Below are 21356 nucleotides of genomic sequence, written 5' to 3'. Positions count from 1 at the left end.
TTAGGTAGTGCTATGTTAGGAACACAGCACAAAAAAAAAGTTTTGTTTTTTTTTAAAAGGCAACAGATTGACTTTGTAAACTAACAAAAAACTGACTTTACCATGAAGCGACTTTGAGGATATTTTATTTTCATAGCGTTCAATATCTTGTAGCATATCATATGTGGCACAGCATAGCATGTTTGAGTAGACCAAAATCAGATTAAGTAACTTGCTCAGACTCTGTAGTGAGCTGCTTTGAAAAATAAAGTTAATAGCCTGTGCATCTCTGTTCAGCTTGAAACCACTGTATCTGCTATCACTCTGCAGGCAAAAATACTGGATTTTTATGGCCTGCATTTAAAGCAGTCATAGGATTAGATACAATATAGTTCATGATAGGAAGGCATCTCTAATGTGACTTTTAATAAAGAAAGAAGCTTCAACAAATTTTATAAAAGACCATAGAAGTGTAAAGAGAAAACATTGCTGAAAAGTCAAAATGACTACATTGACTGTCAAATGTACTGTAGATTGTAATAAGTAGTTTGATCTGTAAGGTAGCATTTCTTGCTGATATCTGTTTTATAGTTCCAAGCTACCTTCTGAGGTTTCTTAAAAAGGCAGAACTTGTTGAATAAAGTTCATAGAAAGATTTTAAAATAGACAACATAAAAGATGAGAAATATTTGTGTTGCCCTGTTTGATTCACCTGCTATGTTTTCTCAATAATAGAGCGTAATCATTAAAGTATCTTGTTTGATCAGCTGGGGAATTTGTGCAAATGTTTTTCTCTCTTTCTTATATACCTTTTGAAATTTTGCAGATTTCCAGGACATTTCCCAGTCACATGGTCCCAGTCAACAATGTCAGAAAACTCAAACAGTAATGGATCCAACTCTAGTTGGACCATGGTTAGCCCAGAGGTAAAAAGAAATTAATTTATTTTTGTTCTTTTTTCCCTTATGCCTGGCAAACTAACTGTTTATTTTTCTTTTTTAGGATTCTGCAGCAGAAACTGAGAGCTCTGGAGACAATGGCATAGAAAGTCTTTCTGCTGAAACAGTAGCAGGTAAGAATTATTACTGAAATTATTTTGCTGGAAGATACACTTTTCAACTGACTGTCATTTCAAAATTTATACACAAAAAATGAAGATATAAGTAGTATAAAAATGAAATAATGTCTAAACACTTAAATAAAATAACGAGAAAATAAAGGTATTCTCACGTGTACAGGACAGGTTGAGAAGCATACACTGTGTTGCTGCACCCACCTCATAACAAAACAGCTCTGGATCCGGGTCGGCAACCCCCAGGCAGATCTGCGGTCCAGTCCCACCCTCCAGAAATGACCATCTATCTGCCATGGCCTGGTCTAGCTGCTTGGGTCCTTAACAATGAGGTTCCTGTGAGCCGGACACCCTTGAGGAATCACACCATAACTGAGGCTCCCTCACAAAGTGGGTAATGTACCTCTTTAGGGACTTTGTGAGCAACCACTCGTTTTGACACAAAGTCAAATCAGTCAAACCGAATGTCAAGTCTTTGTCATTGGATAGTGTCCATATAACAAAACAGGAAGCACCAGGACTCTTAAGTTTTGGACCTTCGTCCTTTTGCAGAGATACTGGGAGTGCCACACACCCCTTTCCAGTGACCTCATGATCCCCCCAATGCACTCCGAATTCATCTACTGACTTCATAGGAAGTGTCACCAGAGACACGAATGTCGCTGCTGAGGTAAGTAAACCTCTCAATAAGCTCAACACCCTGCCCAAGAGGTTATTAAAGAGGTTATTAAAGCCCGGATCTTGGTTTTTATCCAGCACACTTGTAAGCCCAGACACTCGGACTTCTCGCTCAGTCTCTGTCTACTAGAAATCATGTGGCTTGGCTACTACAAGGGGCTATATATGACATTCCACTTAATGTTAAACTTTTAGTTCATGCTTGACTCATTTTTGACTTCATGTTAAACTTTTAGTTCATGCTTGACTCATTTTTGCTGAGTTTTGGGTAAGTAAATTTGGAGCCCCATTTTTCACTATTATATTACAGAGCATGCAAATCAAGTACAAGTGATACCAAAAATTAGATAGATAGATAGATAGATAGATACTTTATTAATCCCAATGGGAAATTCACAGTTACGCACCCTTCTGGGAAACAAGAGAAACCACATATTAAGTTCTATAGTCTGAAGCGCTCAAAATTACAAGGCATTTTGTTTATAAACTGCGGAAGGTGTTAACTGAGTAATAATTCCATGAAGCTCAGTGTTCACTGCATTAAGGTTCAGCTAGGTTGAGGCCTGTGGTGTATATATAACAGCTTGTATACTTTCTCTGAAAAGAATGCTTGAAAGCCTCACATTTTGCCACAGATGGTTTAAGTATCCATTAACGGCCGAGTGCAAAAGAGGCTCAGTGGCTGAAAATAGGATTCTTGGATTTCTTGCACTATTGTTTATTTTGGAGAAATAGGACCATCTCTAAGTTTGAACTAAGATATATTTATTATGTTTCATTGTGGATAGTTATTATAGAATGCTCCTTTATCACACCTCAAAATCTTAGCTCTAATATCTAGATAGCTGTTTGCATAAAGTTTTTGTCTCAGTGGAGACTTGCATTAGGGACCAGGGGCCTCATGTATAACGGCGTGCGTAGAACTCGTACTATAACATGGCGTCAGCACAAAAGCGGGAATGTGCAAACGCATAGAAAAATCCAGATGCAGGAATCTGTATGTACGCAAACTTTCACGTTCTTCCACTACATACTTTTCACGCTGATCGGGATTTAACGCACGTGCACACGCCTTCTGTCCCACCCCAACTCCTCCCAGAATTACGCCTCTTTGAATATGCAAATCAATATAAATAGCCTTCTGTGAAAAGACAATGGGAAAAGCACGGGGAAAAATATAAGAATTTCAGCGAATACCAAGTGGAGGCAAAGGAAAAACATATTATTTGTTGGTTTAAACAGTGATAAACTGTTGATCGAGTGACAGAGTGTCGGATAAACTCGAAAGCTCAAGTTCACAAAGTCACACAGTGCCCGAAATAAAAAAGAAATCACATATCAAAGTCACGGTGAAAAGGCGGGTCGTAGCCCACCGTCTGAGTGTCATATGAAAGCTTATTAGGGTACAGACAGAAAAAAATAGGCACACAGTGGGGAAAAAAAGCACAAAATGTCAACTTTAATCTCAAAATGTCCACTTTAATCACGTAGTTTATTTTGCCATTAAAGTAGAACATTATAAACTTCATCTTAAAATCGTTTAATTTACTAGTTTCTCAGATCCCATTTTAACTAAAGTAGCACTTTAAATGCTTTGTTCTGTATTTGATCTTCTATGTGTGTGAATCACTACCTGCTTCTTAAACGGGCTTTCTCTTTCTCTGACAGGACACATAATCCATTACATTCGCGATATTACAGCTCTCTGGATAATTAAAATACTGAGATGTATACGTGATATCTTTTTCATGATGATAGGAATGAAAGCCTCACGCAAGAGGCTTGCTGCGCCATGCGCGACCTTCGATGAAATAATTTATTACAGAAGTACTGTCTCTTTCAAACGTACTAACCTCCAATTCTTATCCTTACTTTTCTTTCTCCAAATACCCAATCGCCACACAATCAGCTCTGTAATAGACGTGGAGCCATCTGTAAGCTTAGAACGCCGATTCTTCAAAACTTTTAAGGAACATTGAAATATCTTCGTAGTACATGTTTAATTATTCTATCCGTCTATCCTTCCAGTGTCGCGTCAGCACGAGCAAGAAAACAACACAATGCAGGAACAATGCCTGAACTAACTAGCGCTGCAGCACCGCGTCCTCACATTTAATTATTAACAATACAGATTATTTAAATGAAGTTAAAGTTTTATCTGTATAATATAATCCACATATTTTGCTGCATTTCATCTTAAAAATGATATCGTTCTCATATGTAAATGCGCACTTTATAAAGTGGCGCAGGTTGTGCAATATTATAACTGTAGTGCAAGTTTACAGTGAGGTAATTATATTTATAAGTACAAACAGTTCTACAAGGAGCACTTGATGGACAGATTGAGTGCATTTATAGTTCTTGGGATGAAACGTATTCTAAACCGCGAAGTCCGTACAGGGAAGTCTGAAACGTTTTGCCGTGGCTCAGGCAGCATCTGCTTCATGCTGTGTACCGATAATCCTCTTTCCAATCAGCTGCTGCTGTGATTCCCCACTCAGATACAGTGATATAAATACTCCGAGTGGTGCAGTGAGACTAATATGGAAAAAGATGATCTGTTGTGGCAACCCTTAACGGGAGCAGCTGAAAGAAGAAGAAGATGCATTGAGAGTAACAACGCTAAAGCAGTTATGGTATTTGGAATACTATGGCTATTCCCTGGACCATTATATTGCTGCAGGTTAATTAAAATCAGATGCATTACACTAATAAACAATATGCAGTTAGTTTCAGTGTATTTATAAAGCCGCGTCAGGAATGTGGGTCTAAGAAAGATAGTGTAACCACACAGGAACAGTAGCACTGCTTTGACGCTGGGTGCCGCCTGTCTGCAAAACTGAGCGGAAAAATTGCGTACACCAGGGTATGAGGTACCGTGGAAATGTGTGTGGCTTTACGCCAAGTTTAGGTTTTATACATCGCAATTTGAGCGTGGAAACGTTCGTACGCAACATTTCTGTGCGTACGCACTGTTTATACATGAGGCCCCAGGTTATGAAAAAAGACAAATGTTCATTCTTTTTACTTGCTTAATCCAATGGTGCCAGGATGTAAGGCAAGAAGCAATTTTAGATCATACAGTGGTCTGTTGCATCATAAGACCACTCAATGTTTTTGAACAATGAGAAGAAACCAGACTTCCATAAGGTAACCATATAAACAGATAATGTTAACTGCATTTTCTTCCAGCATATGCATGTTTTTTCTTTCTAACATAATGCATTAATTCTCCAGTCTATCCAATTTTATTATTAAGTATTGTTAGTATTATTAGTATTTTAAAAATAAAAACTATTTCAAATATATGACAAATAAGCTTGCATATTTGTCTCTTTACAGAATTTCCAACTAGTTCTGAATTGGAGCCATTGCTCCCACATACAGAACAGCTATCATCATTTGAAGATCAGCCGGTGAAGAAGGTATGCTGCTGGTGTCACAAGTTTAATGTGTAAGCTTTACAAAATCCTGATGCCTTGCATAGATTTGCAAAGTCTAAAAACTTAAAACAAACCAAATATTACTATGTACATTAGAAGGACTGAGCCAAAGGCACATTAATTGTGAAGTGTTCCTCTGAGAGTTGCCATAATTACATCATGGAAGATAAAAGTATTTGTGTAAATGACAATTTGAAAGAGTGAAACTACACTATTTGAGGAAATAAGCAAGAATGACTTTACATATAAGCTGCCACTAATATTTTTTTCAAGTCATTTGAATGCCTAAAACTATTTTAACATTTCCCTTAGCACAATATACAAGGTCTGACAATTAAGTTCATGAACTTGCCACCGTGCACTTACATTGGCAACACTGTACAAGCATCTTGGTAAGGTTTCATAACTTTGGTATATCTGTGTCTCGCAGCTGTGTTCGTGTCGATGTGTGGCGGTGTCTTGCTGAGAGGCGCTCATTATTCTGTGTTCTTGTGTGCTGTTGCGAGAATGTTGGAGCTTGCATTAGAGCAACGAACAAACATTACATTTCTTGTTAAACTTGGCAAGAGTGGACGTGAAATCAGGGACATGAAGAAAACGGCAGTGTACAAATTGATTAAACGTTTTTCTGAGGGGAGAGAAAGTGTTACTAATGAAGAGAGGTCAGGGTTGCCAGTAATGAGCAGAACTTACGAAAACATTGCAAAAATTTGTCGTTTGACTGTGAGAAGCATAGCAGACCAAGTAAACATCGATAGAGAAATAGTTAGGAAAATCTTAACTCAAAATCTTGGCATGCGAAAGGTGTGTGCAAAAATGGTCCTGAAGGAGCTCACCAATAAACAAAAGCAAAGGAGAGTCGAAGTTTGTGAAGGCCTTTTGGAGAGGCAAGACAATGTTTTGGGCCATGTTATCACTGGTGATGAAACATGAGTGTACCAATACGACCCTGAAACAAAGCATCTTAAACTGTACAGTGGAAGTCAGCCAGTTTTCCATGACCAAAAAAGTTATGTCAGTCCAAATCAAGAGTCAAAACGATGTTACTAACCTTTTTTGATATCAGTGGGATTATTCATTATGTGTTTGTATCAACTGGACAAACAGTTTACCAAGTTTACTATTTGGAAGTGCTGAAAAGGCTGCGTGAAAAATCAAAAACGACCTGAAACTTTCACCAACAACTCATGGCTCTTGCAAACAGTAAACAAATAACACCCTTCTTACTCACCTGATCAGGCCCCCAATGACTTTTTTTCTTTACCCGAAGATAAAGGAAATATTGAAAGGAAGACATTTTGATGACATTCAGGACATCAAGTGTAATACAATGACAGCTCTGATGGCCATTACAGAAAAAGATTTCCAGAATTGCTTTGAAGGGAGGACTATGCTCTAGCGTCGTTGCATAGCTTCCCAAGGGGAGTACTTCGAAGCTGACTGTAATGATGTTCAGTAATGAGTATGTAGCAGTTTTTCTAGGATGAGTTTGAGAACTTAATTGTCGGACCTCGTATTTGAACCTTGGTCTTCTGTAATATCATTTGGAACATGTTAAGGAAACAATGCAATAGAAGAAATAGTAATTATATAATTTGTCATTTCACTGTACATCTTATAACAATGCATAGCACTAGCACTCAAATTTGGGTTTAGATCTAGTATGTGCAGTTCAATTAGTTTTTTTGTTTGTATTTTATTTTTTACCTGTTTTTAGTTTTCAGCAAATTTTTAGTTTTTGTCACAATTTGTTTTGTTTTACACGCTGAAACTGTCTACATGGCCACTGTTTTGCATGTCTAAAAACACAATATTCTATATAGTTGTCAAATTATATACTGTTCCTGTTTTATACTGGTCAGACAGTTGTACAATCTGGTACAGAATTCACTTGTCTCATGATAATGTGACAATTCAATAGTGAGACCAGCTATGTTATGGGTTAGAGACGGTCGCTCTGAACAGAAAGCAGAAGACAGAGCTAGAGGTGGCAGAGTTAAAGATGCTAAGATTTGCATTGGGTGTGACGAAGATGGATAGGATTAGGTACGAGTACATTAGAGGGTCAGCTCAAGTTGGACGGTTAGGAGATAATGTCAGAGAGGAGAGATTGCATTGGTTTGGACATGTGCAGAGGAAAGGTGGCGAGTATATTGGGAGAAGGATGCTAAGGATCGAGATGCCAGGTAAGAGGAAAAGAGGAAGGCCTAAGCAAAGGTTTATGGATGTGGTGAGAGAGGACATGCAGGTGATGGGGGTAACAGAACAAGATGCAGAGAACAGAAAGATATGGAAGAAGATGATCCGATGTGGTAACTCCTAACGGGAGCAGCCGAAAGAAGAAGAAGATTTTTTGCAATACCTTTGAAACCATTATTTGAACAGTGTTAACAGCAGAAATATAGTTGAAACGTTGTACATGTATAAAGTACATTTCTTTCAAACATTTTTATATAAAATAATGAACATCTGTTATAGTAACATCTGAGATCATTCACTCAATAAGGGACATGCAAAACCTGCATGCTTGAAGTCTGTTAGAACTCATCTGTGACTGACAGTCAATTATGGTCAGTAAAATCTACAGCACAAGTCATTGGCAAGTGAGAAGGCTTTGGTATTTGCTCTTAGGTTTACTGAGTGATAGCTGAAAAAGCCAAATAAAATCCTGTGAGATTTGGACGGCTGCAGGGAGGGATATTTGCATGTGCACAAACCTCATAACCACAAGGCTTTAATGAATATACCAGCAACTACATGTGCTCACATGTATAGTATACACAAAGACCAGTGAGCTGATGTCCAAAATTACAAAAACAAAATAATAAGGAAATAAAAATGAAAACACAACTAGTTTGGGTTTTTAGAAATTATTTAAATTTTATTTTGGTTTTAGTTTATTAAATGATTATTTTTTTGTTAGTGACATTTTGATTTAGTTTTCATTAACAAGAAAAACGTATATAATTCTGGACTTCGTTTACAAATTGTGATGAGAATTATACCACAGATTTGTACCTGGTGCAATAAGACCTAATTAAATAATTGAAAGATTGTGTTCAGAATTGAAGTATAAAATTGTTTTCCATTGCTGATATACATTTTTGCATTGATTCAAGGTCTTGCTGGAAAAAGAAGGTGCAGAAAGTGAAACATTTGAAAAAAATCTTACTCAGGAAGAATCAAATGTTGTTACCATCCCTCAGTCTATTGGCTGTCTTGAGGAAGATGAGGAGGAGGGGGAGATTGGCCAAAAGTCTGGCACAGCACAGAAAATGGCTAACATTGGCAAACAAGCAGGTAGGGCAAGAAGGCTATTGACATGAAACATTTTCAGTTTATAATAGGTGCAGCAAGGCTGTGTAAAAGATGAGATTATTGAAGCAGTCCTGCACCTTGAAAGAAAACAAATGAAATACTTTACATTTTCATCTAATTTGCCTCAAACTGTTCTTGTAGGAAAAACAGCATTCTAATGTTGTTGTGCAGAGTCTTCTCATTTATTCTTGCTAGAAGAAGAAAAATATTAAATACCTGTATGACTGTATGAGTATGTAATTAGAAAATGTTTTTTAAACCTGAAGGGATCTGTCTGTAATGTGGAATCTCAGAATATTTTTGATGAATTTCTATCTCAGTGTGAGTTCTTGTATTGTAATTATTGCAATGGTTTTCAGCCTCAGTCCTGGGAGACTATCTTGGCTGCAGGGTTTTGTTCCAGTCAGTTTCACAATTGGGGGTTAATTTTATCTTGGGGTGATCTTCTAATTTAAATAGTAATTAGATACTTCTAGATAGCAAAACCTGCAGGCACAGAGTTCCCCCAGGACTTAAGATTAGGTACCACCTGTCTAGAGCAAACTGGAATCCATATTTTACTAACTTAATTTACTTGAGGAAAAATATGCTTTGTTGACATATGCTGGAAATCTTATTTTATTCCTCTTTAACTCATGATTTTTCTTACTTTCCTTTCTGCATAGCTTTAAAATGGGTACCAAATTCTACATTGACTTACCCATGGTGAGACACACAGATAAGCAACTCACTTTAGCTTTGCTGTAGATTTTACAGAAACACTGCAGCACTGTACTATACAATTTGTCACTGTGCAAAATAAAGTAAATAATTACAGCGACTTCCCAGTCTGTGACTTACAGTACCAGGTGAAACATATCTAAGCACAGAATAAAAGCAGTAGAATATCTAGGGTGGGGGTGTCTCAAGTCCAGTCCTGGTGGGCTGCAGGTTTTCATTCTAACCCTCTTCTTAATTAGTGAGCCGTTTTTGCTGCTGAATAACTTGTTTTGCCTTAGTTTTCATTGATGTGACTCAGACCCCTTAGTTGTTTATTTTTCCTTAATGAGCAGCCAAACTATAATGAGACACAAAACAAGCCACCATATGACCAGCTAACTTGAAAATAAAGAAAGGTGAAGGTCTTGGTCATGTTGGTCTGCTCAGATCATCAAAACATCTTGACAGTGGTCTAAGAAAAAGCAGAAAGTCAACAGTCTGCTGTGGCAGAACGAGAGCAGCAACAAGTCATGATATTCAATAACAGCTTTAATTAACAGCAAGAACTACCTTCTCATTAAGAAACTGGTTGGAGTGAAATTGGCTGGAGTTTGACGTTCCAATTTAGCTGGTCATCTGTTGGCTTGTTTCACATCTCATTTCTGTTTAGCTGCCATTTAAATGAAGAAACGAATCAATTCAGAGGACTGAATCCTTAAAAGCAGGGCTATTAAAATTAAGGGAAAATGAGTTAATTAACAGTGTAAACTGCTCGCTGATTAGGAAAAGGGTTAGAATGAAAACCTGCAACCACTGTAGTAGTCCAGGACTGGAGTTGGACACCCCTGTTCTAGGGCATTTTTTTGGTCTGGGATCAGTCACTGTTAGTACAATTAAAACAAAAAATGAAATGTATTTTAATTGTACTTAATATTCTCTCAAAATATATATACTGTATATTTATTTTTTATTATACCAGTTGTACTTTTAAAATTAGTTTGTAATACTTATTGTGGAGAAGTAAGTAAGGTTCAGTGTGATTTATGTTTGAAGTGCGGTTGGTGATCCCATTGGTACAGACTGTGTCTCTGGATGGCATCTGCAGATGGGGGAAGCGGCTGATTGGACGCAAAGCTGCCGGTATGAGAACAGCATGCTTACAGGAGGAGAAGCATGTGCCGAGCTGAACATTTGGGCAACAGCATTTTAGATGATATTGCTATTTCCGTCACTGGTGCCTGCTTAATGGTGGATGGAAGCCATGGACAGACTGGAATGTTCTTATAACTAAGACACAATATCACAGTCTGATTGAATGCTTAAATTTACATGGTGAAAACATGACAAAGTTAATTACGTATCTTTCTTATCTGGAACCCATGCTTTAAAACCTGATGTTTCAGGTATATAAAAAGTCTTTTGTGCAGATTTTAAGTATAAAGTCAACTACTGCAAAGATGTCTTTTAAATAATTATTTGCATGTGGTAAGTTTTTTACAAGGTTATTATAGTTTTGCCTTTTTATACTAGTTTTTATTTCTGTATTATTTCTGATCTTACTTGGAAATTAAGTTTTTAATTAGTCTTAATAATATTTTTTAATGTAGTGTTCATGTTACTCAAAAAAAAAAAATTCTAATTTTTTTTTTAATATATTTTAGGTTTAGTAATTCTGTATGGTCAAAGAAGTATTATGTAGTTACAACCTGACAGAACTGTTGATTTAATGGTTTTGGTAATATTTGTTTAACGTCAGTGGAATCCTAGAGATTATGTCCCATTTAAAAACAAGTAGAAACAAAACAAGGTACTGAATATAAACAATTTTATGAGATGCTTATATTTTTTTAATCACTTGTTCTAAAAAAAAAAAAAAAAAAAAAAGCAGTTTTGCATGCAAAGTAGTAATCAATATTTAACTGGAATAACGCTAACAACAAACTGCTGAAGTAGCCTTATGCTGCAAAAATGAAAAAGAAAATAGTTCTTTCTACATTACACAATATGCTTTTTCTACATTATCACCATAAAATGTTCTTATGCAGCACACAGGTTCTTTAATTTGAGGTTGAGAGAAGTAGCACATTTTCTAAACCACGGCACGTTGCATAGCCTTGTAGTCTTGGCAGTTTCAATGAAAAAATGAATTTGGGTTTGTTTGTGTGTTTTGTGTTCTACTGAGTTTGTGCCCCCAGCTGCTGCTCTTTGCAAACATGATGTTACTGGTCATTGTCTTGCATTCTGTGGACATGGACTTGCATGTGTCCTCTGCTTGCTGGCACTTTTCAACTTTTCATTTTCTTTGCCCTGAAATATGTCATGGGCCAATTTGTGATGACGCTGTTGGTGAATTTAAAGGTTTGTGGGGTTTTTGTTAATAATCTGTAAAGCACAAAACGTAACCTGCTCCAAGACAATGTGCTTACTTACCAGTGTCACTTTTTGATATTGTATTCATAAACTCAAGGCTTTGTCTTTTCTAAAACATTTTTTATTAATCATTTTCGGCTTTGTTGTCATTTACGACAATAACATTTTTCTAGTATTGTTTTGCTACTTTATAAAATCCATAATAGCATATTTATCTGATGTCCATCCATCCATTCTCTTCCGCTTATCCGAGGTCGGGTCGCGGGGGCAGCAGCTTGAGCAGAGATGCCCAGACTTCCCTCTCCCCGGCCACTTCTTCTAGCTCCTCCGGGGGAATCCCAAGGCGTTCCCAGGCCAGCTGAGAGACATAGTCCCTCCAGCGTGTCCTGGGTCTTCCCTGGGGCCTCCTCCCGGTTAGATGTGCCCGGAACACCTCACCAGGGAGGTGTCCAGGAGGCATCCTGATCAGATGCCCGAGCCAGCTCATCTGACTCCTCTCGATGTGAAGGAGCAGCGGCTCTACTCTGAGCCCCTCCCGGATGACTGAGCTTCTCACCCTATCTTTAAGGGAAAGCCCAGACACCCTACGGAGGAAACTCATTTCAGCCGCTTGTATTCGCGATCTCGTTCTTTCGGTCACTACCCATAGCTCATGACCATAGGTGAGGGTAGGAACATAGATCGACTGGTAAATTGAGAGCTTTGCCTTGCGGCTCAGCTCCTTTTTCACCACGACAGACCGATGCAGAACCCGCATTACTGCGGATGCCGCACCGATCCGCCTGTCGATCTCACACTCCATTCTTCCGTCACTCGTGAACAAGATCCCGAGATACTTGAACTCCTCCACTTGGTGCAGGATCTCTCTCCACCAACCATGAGAGGGCACTCCACCCTTTTCCGGCTGAGGACCATGGTCTCGGATTTGGAGGTGCTGATTCATCCCAGCCGCTTCACACTCAGCTGCAAACCGATCCAGAGAGAACTGAAGATCACGGCCTGAGGAAGCAAACAGGACAACATCATCTGCAAAAAGCAGTGACCCAATCCTGAGTCCACCAAACCGGACCCCCTCAACACCCTGGCTGCGCCTAGAAATTCTGTCCATAAAAGTTATGAACAGAATTGGTGACAAAGGACAGCCCTGGCTGAGTCCAACTCTCACTGGAAACAGGTTCGACTTACTGCCGGCAATGCGGACCAAGCTCTGGCGCTGATCGTACAGGGACCAAACAGCCCTTATCAGGGGGTCCGGTACCCCATACTCTCGGAGTACCCCCCACAGGATTCCCCAAGGGACACGGTCAAATGCCTTTTCCAAGTCCACAAAACACATGTAGACTGGTTGGGCGAACTCCCATGCAACCTCCAGGACTTTGCTAAGGGTGTAGAGCTGGTCTGCTATTCCGCGACCAGGACGAAAACCACACTGTTCCTCCTGAATCCAAGGCTCGACTATCCGACATTTATCTGATGTATACAATATAACTAAAACTTTTAGTTTTGTTTTGGGAGATGATGTTTGACATCAAAAAACAAAGTGCAGAACAGTCCTTGAGCCAATACTTATCCTCAATTAAACCACTTGTGTGACACCCTTTGTGATTTGCTCTTCTCCTAGATTTAGATCTAAAAAGGACAGCTTGTGGCTATGGGCCTCTTCTGAAATGCTCATCTCAGTTAGCTTTGTCCTTCACAGAAAGTGGTAATATTGGAATATTTCAAATAATAAAAATAGCTTGTAATTACCACACTACTGACAATAATTGAGTGGGAGAGAGAAATGACTGAATATCTGTGAAGTCTTCAGGCTACTAGCATTTATATTTATTTCAATATCTTGTTTTAAAGTGTTCTTATTCTGTCACATATTTACACTCTTTCCATATGTCATTTTGTCATTTAAGCCAGATCTTCAGATAGTTAGTTATCCAACATTGATATTGTGGCAGTGTTGCAGCACCATTAACCCTCTGGAAAGTGTGACTGTAGATTCTCTTAAGGAGGTTTTCTTTACCTCAGCAGAGTAGTCACTTAGCTGTTCACACCAGTGTAAGACTGCAGATTTAAGTGTAGGAGGAGACAAACCTGTGAATGGCACAGCCACTCTAAGCACCCAGTCATATTTTTGAGGAGATGTTAGAAACACTTCAGGAGGCAGCATGATGTACAAATATTTCAGTATTGAAAATAAAGTAATAAGGAAAATCCATTATGAATGACGGGAGTGGTCGCTTCTTTGTGTCATTTACCCATCTTTGTTTTTAAGGAGCATGTTCCCAAGTATACTTTTACCATAAACATATCGTTACTTTTCACCACACTACATGTGTTAGCTTTTCTAGGCACCCTCTTAGTGTGTTTCTTATTTTCTCTGTGTGGATATTCAGTAATGGTTATAAATGTAGCATCAACATTACATAAAATGGTCAAGTGGGGCTCTGGATAGCATCTTTTATATCACGTTGTGCTTTAAACAATTGTTTTGAATTTCTGGAATGTAGTGCACTTAAGCTGTCTGTACAGTGCATCCGGAAAGTATTCACAGCGCATCACTTTTTCCACATTTTGTTATGTTACAGCCTTATTCCAAAATGGATTAAATTCATTTTTTTCCTCAGAATTCTACACACAACACCCCATAATGACAACGTGAAAAAAAGTTTTCTTGAGGTTTTTGCAAATTTATTAAAAATAAAAAAACTGAGAAATCACATGTACATAAGTATTCACAGCCTTTGCTCAATACTTTGTCGATGCACCTTAGGCAGCAATTACAGCCTCAAGTCTTTTTGAATATGATGCCACAAGCTTGGCACACCTATCCTTGGCCAGTTTCGCCCATTCCTCTTTGCAGCACCTCTCAAGCTCCATCAGGTTGGGTGGGAAGCGTCAGTGCACAGCCATTTTAAGATCTCTCCAGAGATGTTCAATCGGATTCAAGTCTGGGCTCTGGCTGGGCCACTCAAGGGCATTCACAGAGTTGTCCTGAAGCCACTCCTTTGATATCTTGGCTGTGTGCTTAGGGTCGTTGTCCTGCTAAAAGATGAACCGTTGCCCCAGTCCTGGATGTCTCTGTCCATTGCTGCAGTCATCTTTCCCTTTATCCTGACTAGTCTCCCAGTCCCTGCCGCTGAAAAACATCCCCACAGCATGATGCTGCCACCACCATGCTTCACTGTAGGGATGGTATTGGCCTGGTTATGAGCGGTGCCTGGTTTCCTCCAAACGTGACGCCTGGCATTCACACCAAAGAGTTCAATCTTTGTCTCATCAGACCAGAGAATTTTCTTTCTCATGGTCTGAGAGCCCTTCAGGTGCCTTTTGGCAAACTCCTGGCAGGCTGCCATGTGCCTTTTACTAAGGAGTGGCTTCCGTCTGTCCACTCTACCATTAGGGCCTGATTGGTGGATTGCTGCAGAGATGGTTGTCCTTCTGAAAGGTTCTCCTCTCTCCACAGAGGACCTCTGGAGCTCTGACAGAGTGACCATCGGGTTCTTGGTCATCTCCCTGACTAAGGCCCTTCTCCCCCGATCGCTCAGTTTAGATGGCCGGCCAGCTCTAGGAAGAGTCCTGGTGGTTTTGAACTTCTTCCACTTACAGATGATGGAGGCCACTGTGCTCATTGGGACCTTCAAAGCAGCAGAAATTTTTCTGTAACCTTCCCCAGATTTGTGCCTCGAGACAATCCTGTCTCGGAGGTCTACAGACAATTCCTTTGACTTCATGCTTGGTTTGTGCTCTGACATGAACTGTCAACTGTGGGACCTTATATAGACAGGTGTGTGCCGTTCCAAATCATGTCCAATCAATTGAATTTACCACAGGTGGACTCCAATGAAGCTGCAGAAACATCTCAAGGATGATCAGGGGAAACAGGATGTACCTGAGCTCAATTTTGAGCCTAATGGCAAAGGCTGTGAATACTTGTGTACATGTGCTTTCTCAATTTTTTTATTTTTAATAAATTTGCAAAAATCTCAAACTTTTTTCGCATTGTTATTATGGGGTATTGTGTGTAGAATTCTGAGGAAAATAATGAATTTTAGAATAAGGCTGTAACATAACAAAATGTGGAAAAATAGATGCGCTGTGAATACTTTCCGGATGCACTGTATATAGGCTGTACAAGAGCCCACATTCCATTCAGGTTCCCAGGTTGGTTTAAAACATTACACTTCTTTCCAACCATTATTACACACATTTCCTACTCTTTCCAGTCTGCTGCATGATTTAATTCCAATGGATTACTTGCCACATCTGAATTTCTTTGGCTTATTGTGTGGGGTTTTTATTCCCCAGTGCTGCTCATTCAAAAATGTTTTTACAGAGTGTGTTGTAATCTGGTTGATATTGATAAAGTAAATAGATGCTCCTACTGTGCATGCATTTTGCTTGGAATGGATTCATCTCTTCTTTGTGTTGTGAAGTTGTTTGAGTGTTGTATTGCATAATTTCCAAAAGTGTAATGTAGCTGCATCCATGATTCTTTACTGTACCACATGTTTTGTATATGTATGAATCCAACATAAATACTCCAGAAATGTATCTAATCGAATCCTTAGAGTGTTGACTACTTTTAGAATGTTTTTCAATTCTAATTTATTTTAGGAGAAGATTTGGATGAGTTGAGCTCAAGTAGCGAGGAGAGTGGAAACACTGTACGGAGGAGACTTGGTACTGAAGCAAAGTCCCCAACTGGGGCCGACTTCATTGAGAGAGGCCAGCATGAAGTACGTGTGGATCAGGAGCAATGGTGGGATGGACTTACTCTGAACAAGTGTATCATTGGCGCTTTAGTTCTTCTTGGTTTGGGAGTAGTTTTGTTTTCAGGTGAGTACATCGTGACGTAAACCATTACGCTAACAACAGATGTGTTTTAACCATATGAAACTTAAACCAAAAATGAAACCTTTAAATTCAGAGTTTTTAATAAAAGAAAAGGAGTAGCCTAAATATAAAAAAATAATAAAATGGCCATGAAAGAAAACAAAATAATCTAATGATCATATTTTCATAAAATGTAATAATGTTATTGAGTTTATTTTCTAATGAACACTGTAGACAGTGAACAAACCTGGACCATTATTTATATTTTCAAATAATTTACCATGTTCATCACTAATACTTTTAGAAATTGTGAATTCACAAATCAGCACTATTACAAAGGCTGCTGAAACACAATACACATTCATAAAGCCATGCTGCATTTTATTGCTTTATGTATTTTGCTTCAAATAGGTCAACAAGACAATTAGCAGCCAGAAATATAGATTTACTATAAAAAGAAAGAAGTACGTCTCTGCAATGCAGACTAAAACTTAAAAAAATGCACTTATCAAGGGGAAACCAATTACATGAATGAAGTTTAATGAATCACAATATGAGAAATGAGTGTTGTATAAGTGTAGTATTTTTCTGGAAAAAATACTGATTTTAATTATATAAAGTTAACATTTTTGTACATTCTGTGTTTGTTAAACTGTGAAATATGAACATTTTTTATTAATTGGCATTTTCCTTTTTTTCGGTATTAGTAAATTAAATTGCATACAGTATATTCCCACTAAATGCAGAATCAGATTTTGCTCCATACTAGTGTATAATTTTCCCCTTCCTGCTTTTGTGTCTATCTGAACTCTGTTTATTTGCAGGTTCTTATACTGAAATTGAGGATGGTGAGTATTTGTGGTATATCCTGGGGTGTCTGATTTGTTTACTAATCATGAGCCACATAACTAAAAACTGCTGTTTTGCTTACTTTTGCGCTCATTCCTGCTTCCATTTATGTCAAATTCTGATTCTGCTTATGGGGAGTTCTGTGTCAGTTAGCTTTGGGAACTGGGTAGCGCATTATTTGAGTTCTGATTGGATGCTGGAAAAAGTATGCCTGACAAACAGTGTAATTATTCAACTACTTTAATAGTTGTATGATACAGAATTATATTTTTGAAAAGAAAAAGATTACAAAATAATATACCACATGGATGATTATTTAGGAATAGCTTAACAGTAACCAACCTATTAAGTAAACCATAGTAAATGCTTTACAATTTTATTAGCAATCAAAAGTATACATAGTGTAATATAATGTGAGAAAATTATAAGTGTGGACTGTCAGGGCTTGTCTTGATATCGGTCACTTTTGAATAGGAGCTGTGTCTTTCACAGATATTGGCTCTGTATCTAATTTCTACTTCCTGCTTGGAGCATGTTTAAATATCGGTAGGTGGGACTTCTGGGCTTGGACAGGAAGTGATGTCAAATGTCTACTGGCCATTCTTTGTCAGGTCTACAGGCAGATAGAGATGGGGAGTTAACGAACGTGCCCTCTATAGGCCGGGAGTACACATAACGTCAGCCCCAAAGATATCCCCTAATCTCATGAGTTGACAATGGTCATGCAATCACCAAAGAAAAAGGCAAACCTTGATCATTTGAATTGACAGAAGACGGCATCATAAAAGACAAATTGTGTATATTACTCGGGATAAGTCCACTTTATCAATTTTTAACATAATGTGAAGAAAAATGATTATATTGTGTAATGTGTATTTGGGGGAAGTCCTGTTCAACACTGTTAAAAGTTATTCCTCTTTGACAAGTTGTTTTTTTATCTTTACTCTGAGTTTTAAATCTGTCTTCTTAGTTATTAAGTTGCCATAGTTCTGTGGTTCTGAGTTGTTGCATGGTGTATCACAACAGTGCTGGCCTCCATGTACTGTATGCCCTGGTTAATTTGTAATAATATGCACAAGATATTGAAGATACTTTTTTTTTCTCTAACACTCGTTCATGACATAACATTCCCAAACCTGCTTAAATCATTTCAGTTGTGTAAAATTACTGTAGTGGCAGAATATTCAGAAAATCTTCAGTGTCAAACACATCTGCACTCTAGGCACCAGTTAGGGCGAACTTAGAATGAATGCCCTTGCAAAGTTGCTTTTAAATAGCTTTCTGTCTTGATTTGATTTGGCCTTTGTATGTCAGCCCCCCCAATATGCCAGTTGTTTTTGTGCTTGCTTATGCCATGTTTAATCCACTTTAAGATAAATTCCAAAAACGATGGTTTTTTCAGATGAGGGGCTGGAGACACAGGAACTGAAACAAGAGGCTTTAACCCAGACTCTGGTGAGAAGGAATGATATATAATATTTCATATAGAAAATCAATAACAAATTTTGTATATGTAGATAGAAACTGGCCATTGAATGGGTGAATTTTTGCACATTTTTTTATGTTGCAGCTTTGTGCTAAAATCATTTAAATTATTTTTTCTCCAAATCAATCAACACTCAATACCCCCAGAATTACAAAGTGAAAACAGGATTTTAGAAATTTTTGGAAATTTATTAAAAATAAAAACTTAAATATCACATTGACACATGTATTCATGCCTATTACTTAGTAATTAGTTAAAGCCCCTTTGGCAGTACAGGCTGGAGTCTTCTTGGGCATGACACAACAAGAGCTGCATGCCTGGATTTGGAGATGTTCATTCTTTTCTCCAGATCCTCTCAAGCTTTGTCAGGTTGGATGGAGACCATCTTTGGATAACTATTTTCAGGCCTTTCCATGGATGTTCAATTGGATTTAAGCCTGGACTCTGGCTGGGCAACTCAAGGACATTCCCAGAGTTATCCCTAAGCCACTCCTCTGTGATATTTGCTTTGGGCTTAGGATCATTTTTCCTATTGGAAGGTGAACTTTCAACTCAGTTTGAAGTCCAGAGTGCTTTGAAGCCAGTTTTTAAGGACATCTCTCTACTGTGCTCTGTTCAGCTTTCTCTTAACTCTGTCTAGTCTCCCAATCTCTCCCACTTGAAAGCAACGCCACAGCATTAAGCTGCAACCACCATGCCTCACCAATGGAATGGTATTGCATTGCAAGGACTGAGTTTCCTCCAGACATGATGCTGAAGTTGGTTTCATCAGACTAGAGACTTGTTTTTTACAGTTTGAGTCCTTTAGGTGACTTTTTGGAGAGACTTCTGTCTAACCACTCTGTTAAACAATCACATAAAGCCCAGATCAGTGGAGTTCTACAGTGATGGTTGTCCTTCTGGAAGTTTCTCCTATCTCCATATAGGTTCTGTGGAACTTAGCCAGAGTGGTCATTGGGATCATGATGCACCTCTCTTGATCACCCTTCTCCCATGATTGCTCAGTTTATTCAGATGGCGAAGTCTAGGAAAAGTGGTAGCTTTTCCATGTTTATTCCATTTAAGAATTATGAAGGCAGCTGTGCTCTTGGGTACCTTCAGTGATGCAGAATTTTTTTTGTACCCAAATCTGTGCCTCAAAAAATCCTATCTCTAAGCTTCCTGTGACCTAATGGCTTGATTTTTGCTCTGATACACATTTTCAACTGTGGGACCTATAGACAAGTGTGTATGTTTCCTAATCATATTTAATCAGTTGAATTGATCACATGTGGATTCCAAACAAGGTGTAGAAATACATCAGCCAAGATCAATAGATTGGGAGGCACCCAATCAACTGATGTTTGTTTGTTTGTTTGTTTATTTCACTTTGTCATTTTGGGGTACTGTGTGTTGCGCGATAGGGGGGTAGAATAATATGAAATGATTTTAGCACAAGCCTGCAACATAGCAAAATGTGAAAAAATGAAGAGGTCTGAATAAAACCGTGCGTGTATTCAATAACAAAAAAAAAAAAAAAAAAAAAAAAAAAAGTATTAATCACTGTCAGGGCAGATTTTATTTTTATTTGCACTTTGTATTTTAAATATTACTGACCAAATTGGTGAATTTAATTTTTTGAGAAAAAAAATTAAATCATTTTTCTTGATAAATAGATAGATATTGGACATTGCATTCGGTATTCGTTTTTGGAGGTTATCGATTTGATTTAAAATAAATGTATCAAAAATTTAGTTACTATAATTATTTTTTAGAAGGAACTAGCTATTGTTGAGATGTCTATTGGGAGAATGAGCCTACCTATGTATTTTGTGACCATTTGCCTTGTTTATTCATAATGAATAAGTACTATGCCTCAATCATAAAATTTTAACTTATTCATAAATGCTTATATTTAGGATTGGCAAAACATAAATATGGAACAACTTCAAGAAGACCCACAAGCACTGCAGATATTGACAAAATTGTTGGACAAATTGGCTAAAGAAAATCAGCAGATACGTCTCATGCAGGCACAGCTCCAAGTGAGTGCAACATCTGTTTATTCACCTTTTGTGTCTGATTTGTTGTTGTTTGTTTTGTTTTCACTGGTTTGAGCAGTTATTTCTCTAAAAGCATTTGAACAGATTATTTTCAAATCTACCGTTAATAAATAGGGTCAATGGTAAATTCCTAAAGGTGTAAAAATCATTTTGCTAGTTTCACATGTTTACCTTGTATTGCCATATAAAGTTCTGTTTTCATTTTTGGCATCTGTGAGAGAAAGATATGTCCAATGTTTATTGGCACGTGTTATCTATAAAATTTGTCTTCTAGGGAAGAGATGTAAAAATGTGTGAGCTGTTAACAGAGGTGTTATACCAACCAAACTCTCATTGTTTTTCTGCAATTATTATCACAAGAATTTAATTTATTTTTGACCATTTAATTAGATTATCCATTTCAGTTTAATCATGTTGTGCACTAAAATGGACACATTTAATAATGTAAATTACATAGGTAAAGCTCTATAACTATTTTACAGGGAGTGATGGTTTCCAGAGACCATATAATATACACGGGTCACAACACAATATCACTGCTTTTTTGTGTTTGTAAGTATTAACTATTGCAATTTATTAATGCAGAGTGT

The 21356-nt window shown here is 37.9% G+C and overlaps 1 protein-coding gene across 1 annotated transcript in view; it reads left to right on the top strand.

The window, feature by feature from the left end:
• The window catches only part of LOC114646072 (pre-B-cell leukemia transcription factor-interacting protein 1-like), a 57249-nt gene that overhangs the window by 19655 nt on the left and 16238 nt on the right, over nt 1–21356 (top strand). Inside the window, exons 2-10 of the mRNA XM_051923273.1 lie at nt 806–905; nt 982–1051; nt 5072–5154; nt 8292–8472; nt 10243–10329; nt 16171–16392; nt 17214–17237; nt 18641–18693; nt 20623–20748. Coding sequence (XP_051779233.1) covers nt 846–905; nt 982–1051; nt 5072–5154; nt 8292–8472; nt 10243–10329; nt 16171–16392; nt 17214–17237; nt 18641–18693; nt 20623–20748 — 906 coding nt within the window. The 5' untranslated portion in view covers nt 806–845. The remainder of the gene's footprint in view (nt 1–805; nt 906–981; nt 1052–5071; nt 5155–8291; nt 8473–10242; nt 10330–16170; nt 16393–17213; nt 17238–18640; nt 18694–20622; nt 20749–21356) is intronic.

This window comes from Erpetoichthys calabaricus, chromosome 2 (assembly GCF_900747795.2).
Source record: "Erpetoichthys calabaricus chromosome 2, fErpCal1.3, whole genome shotgun sequence".
Lineage (NCBI taxonomy): Eukaryota > Metazoa > Chordata > Cladistia > Polypteriformes > Polypteridae > Erpetoichthys > Erpetoichthys calabaricus.
The sequence above is the reverse complement of the archived record's forward strand: the minus strand, read 5'-3'. Positions and strand labels throughout refer to the sequence as shown.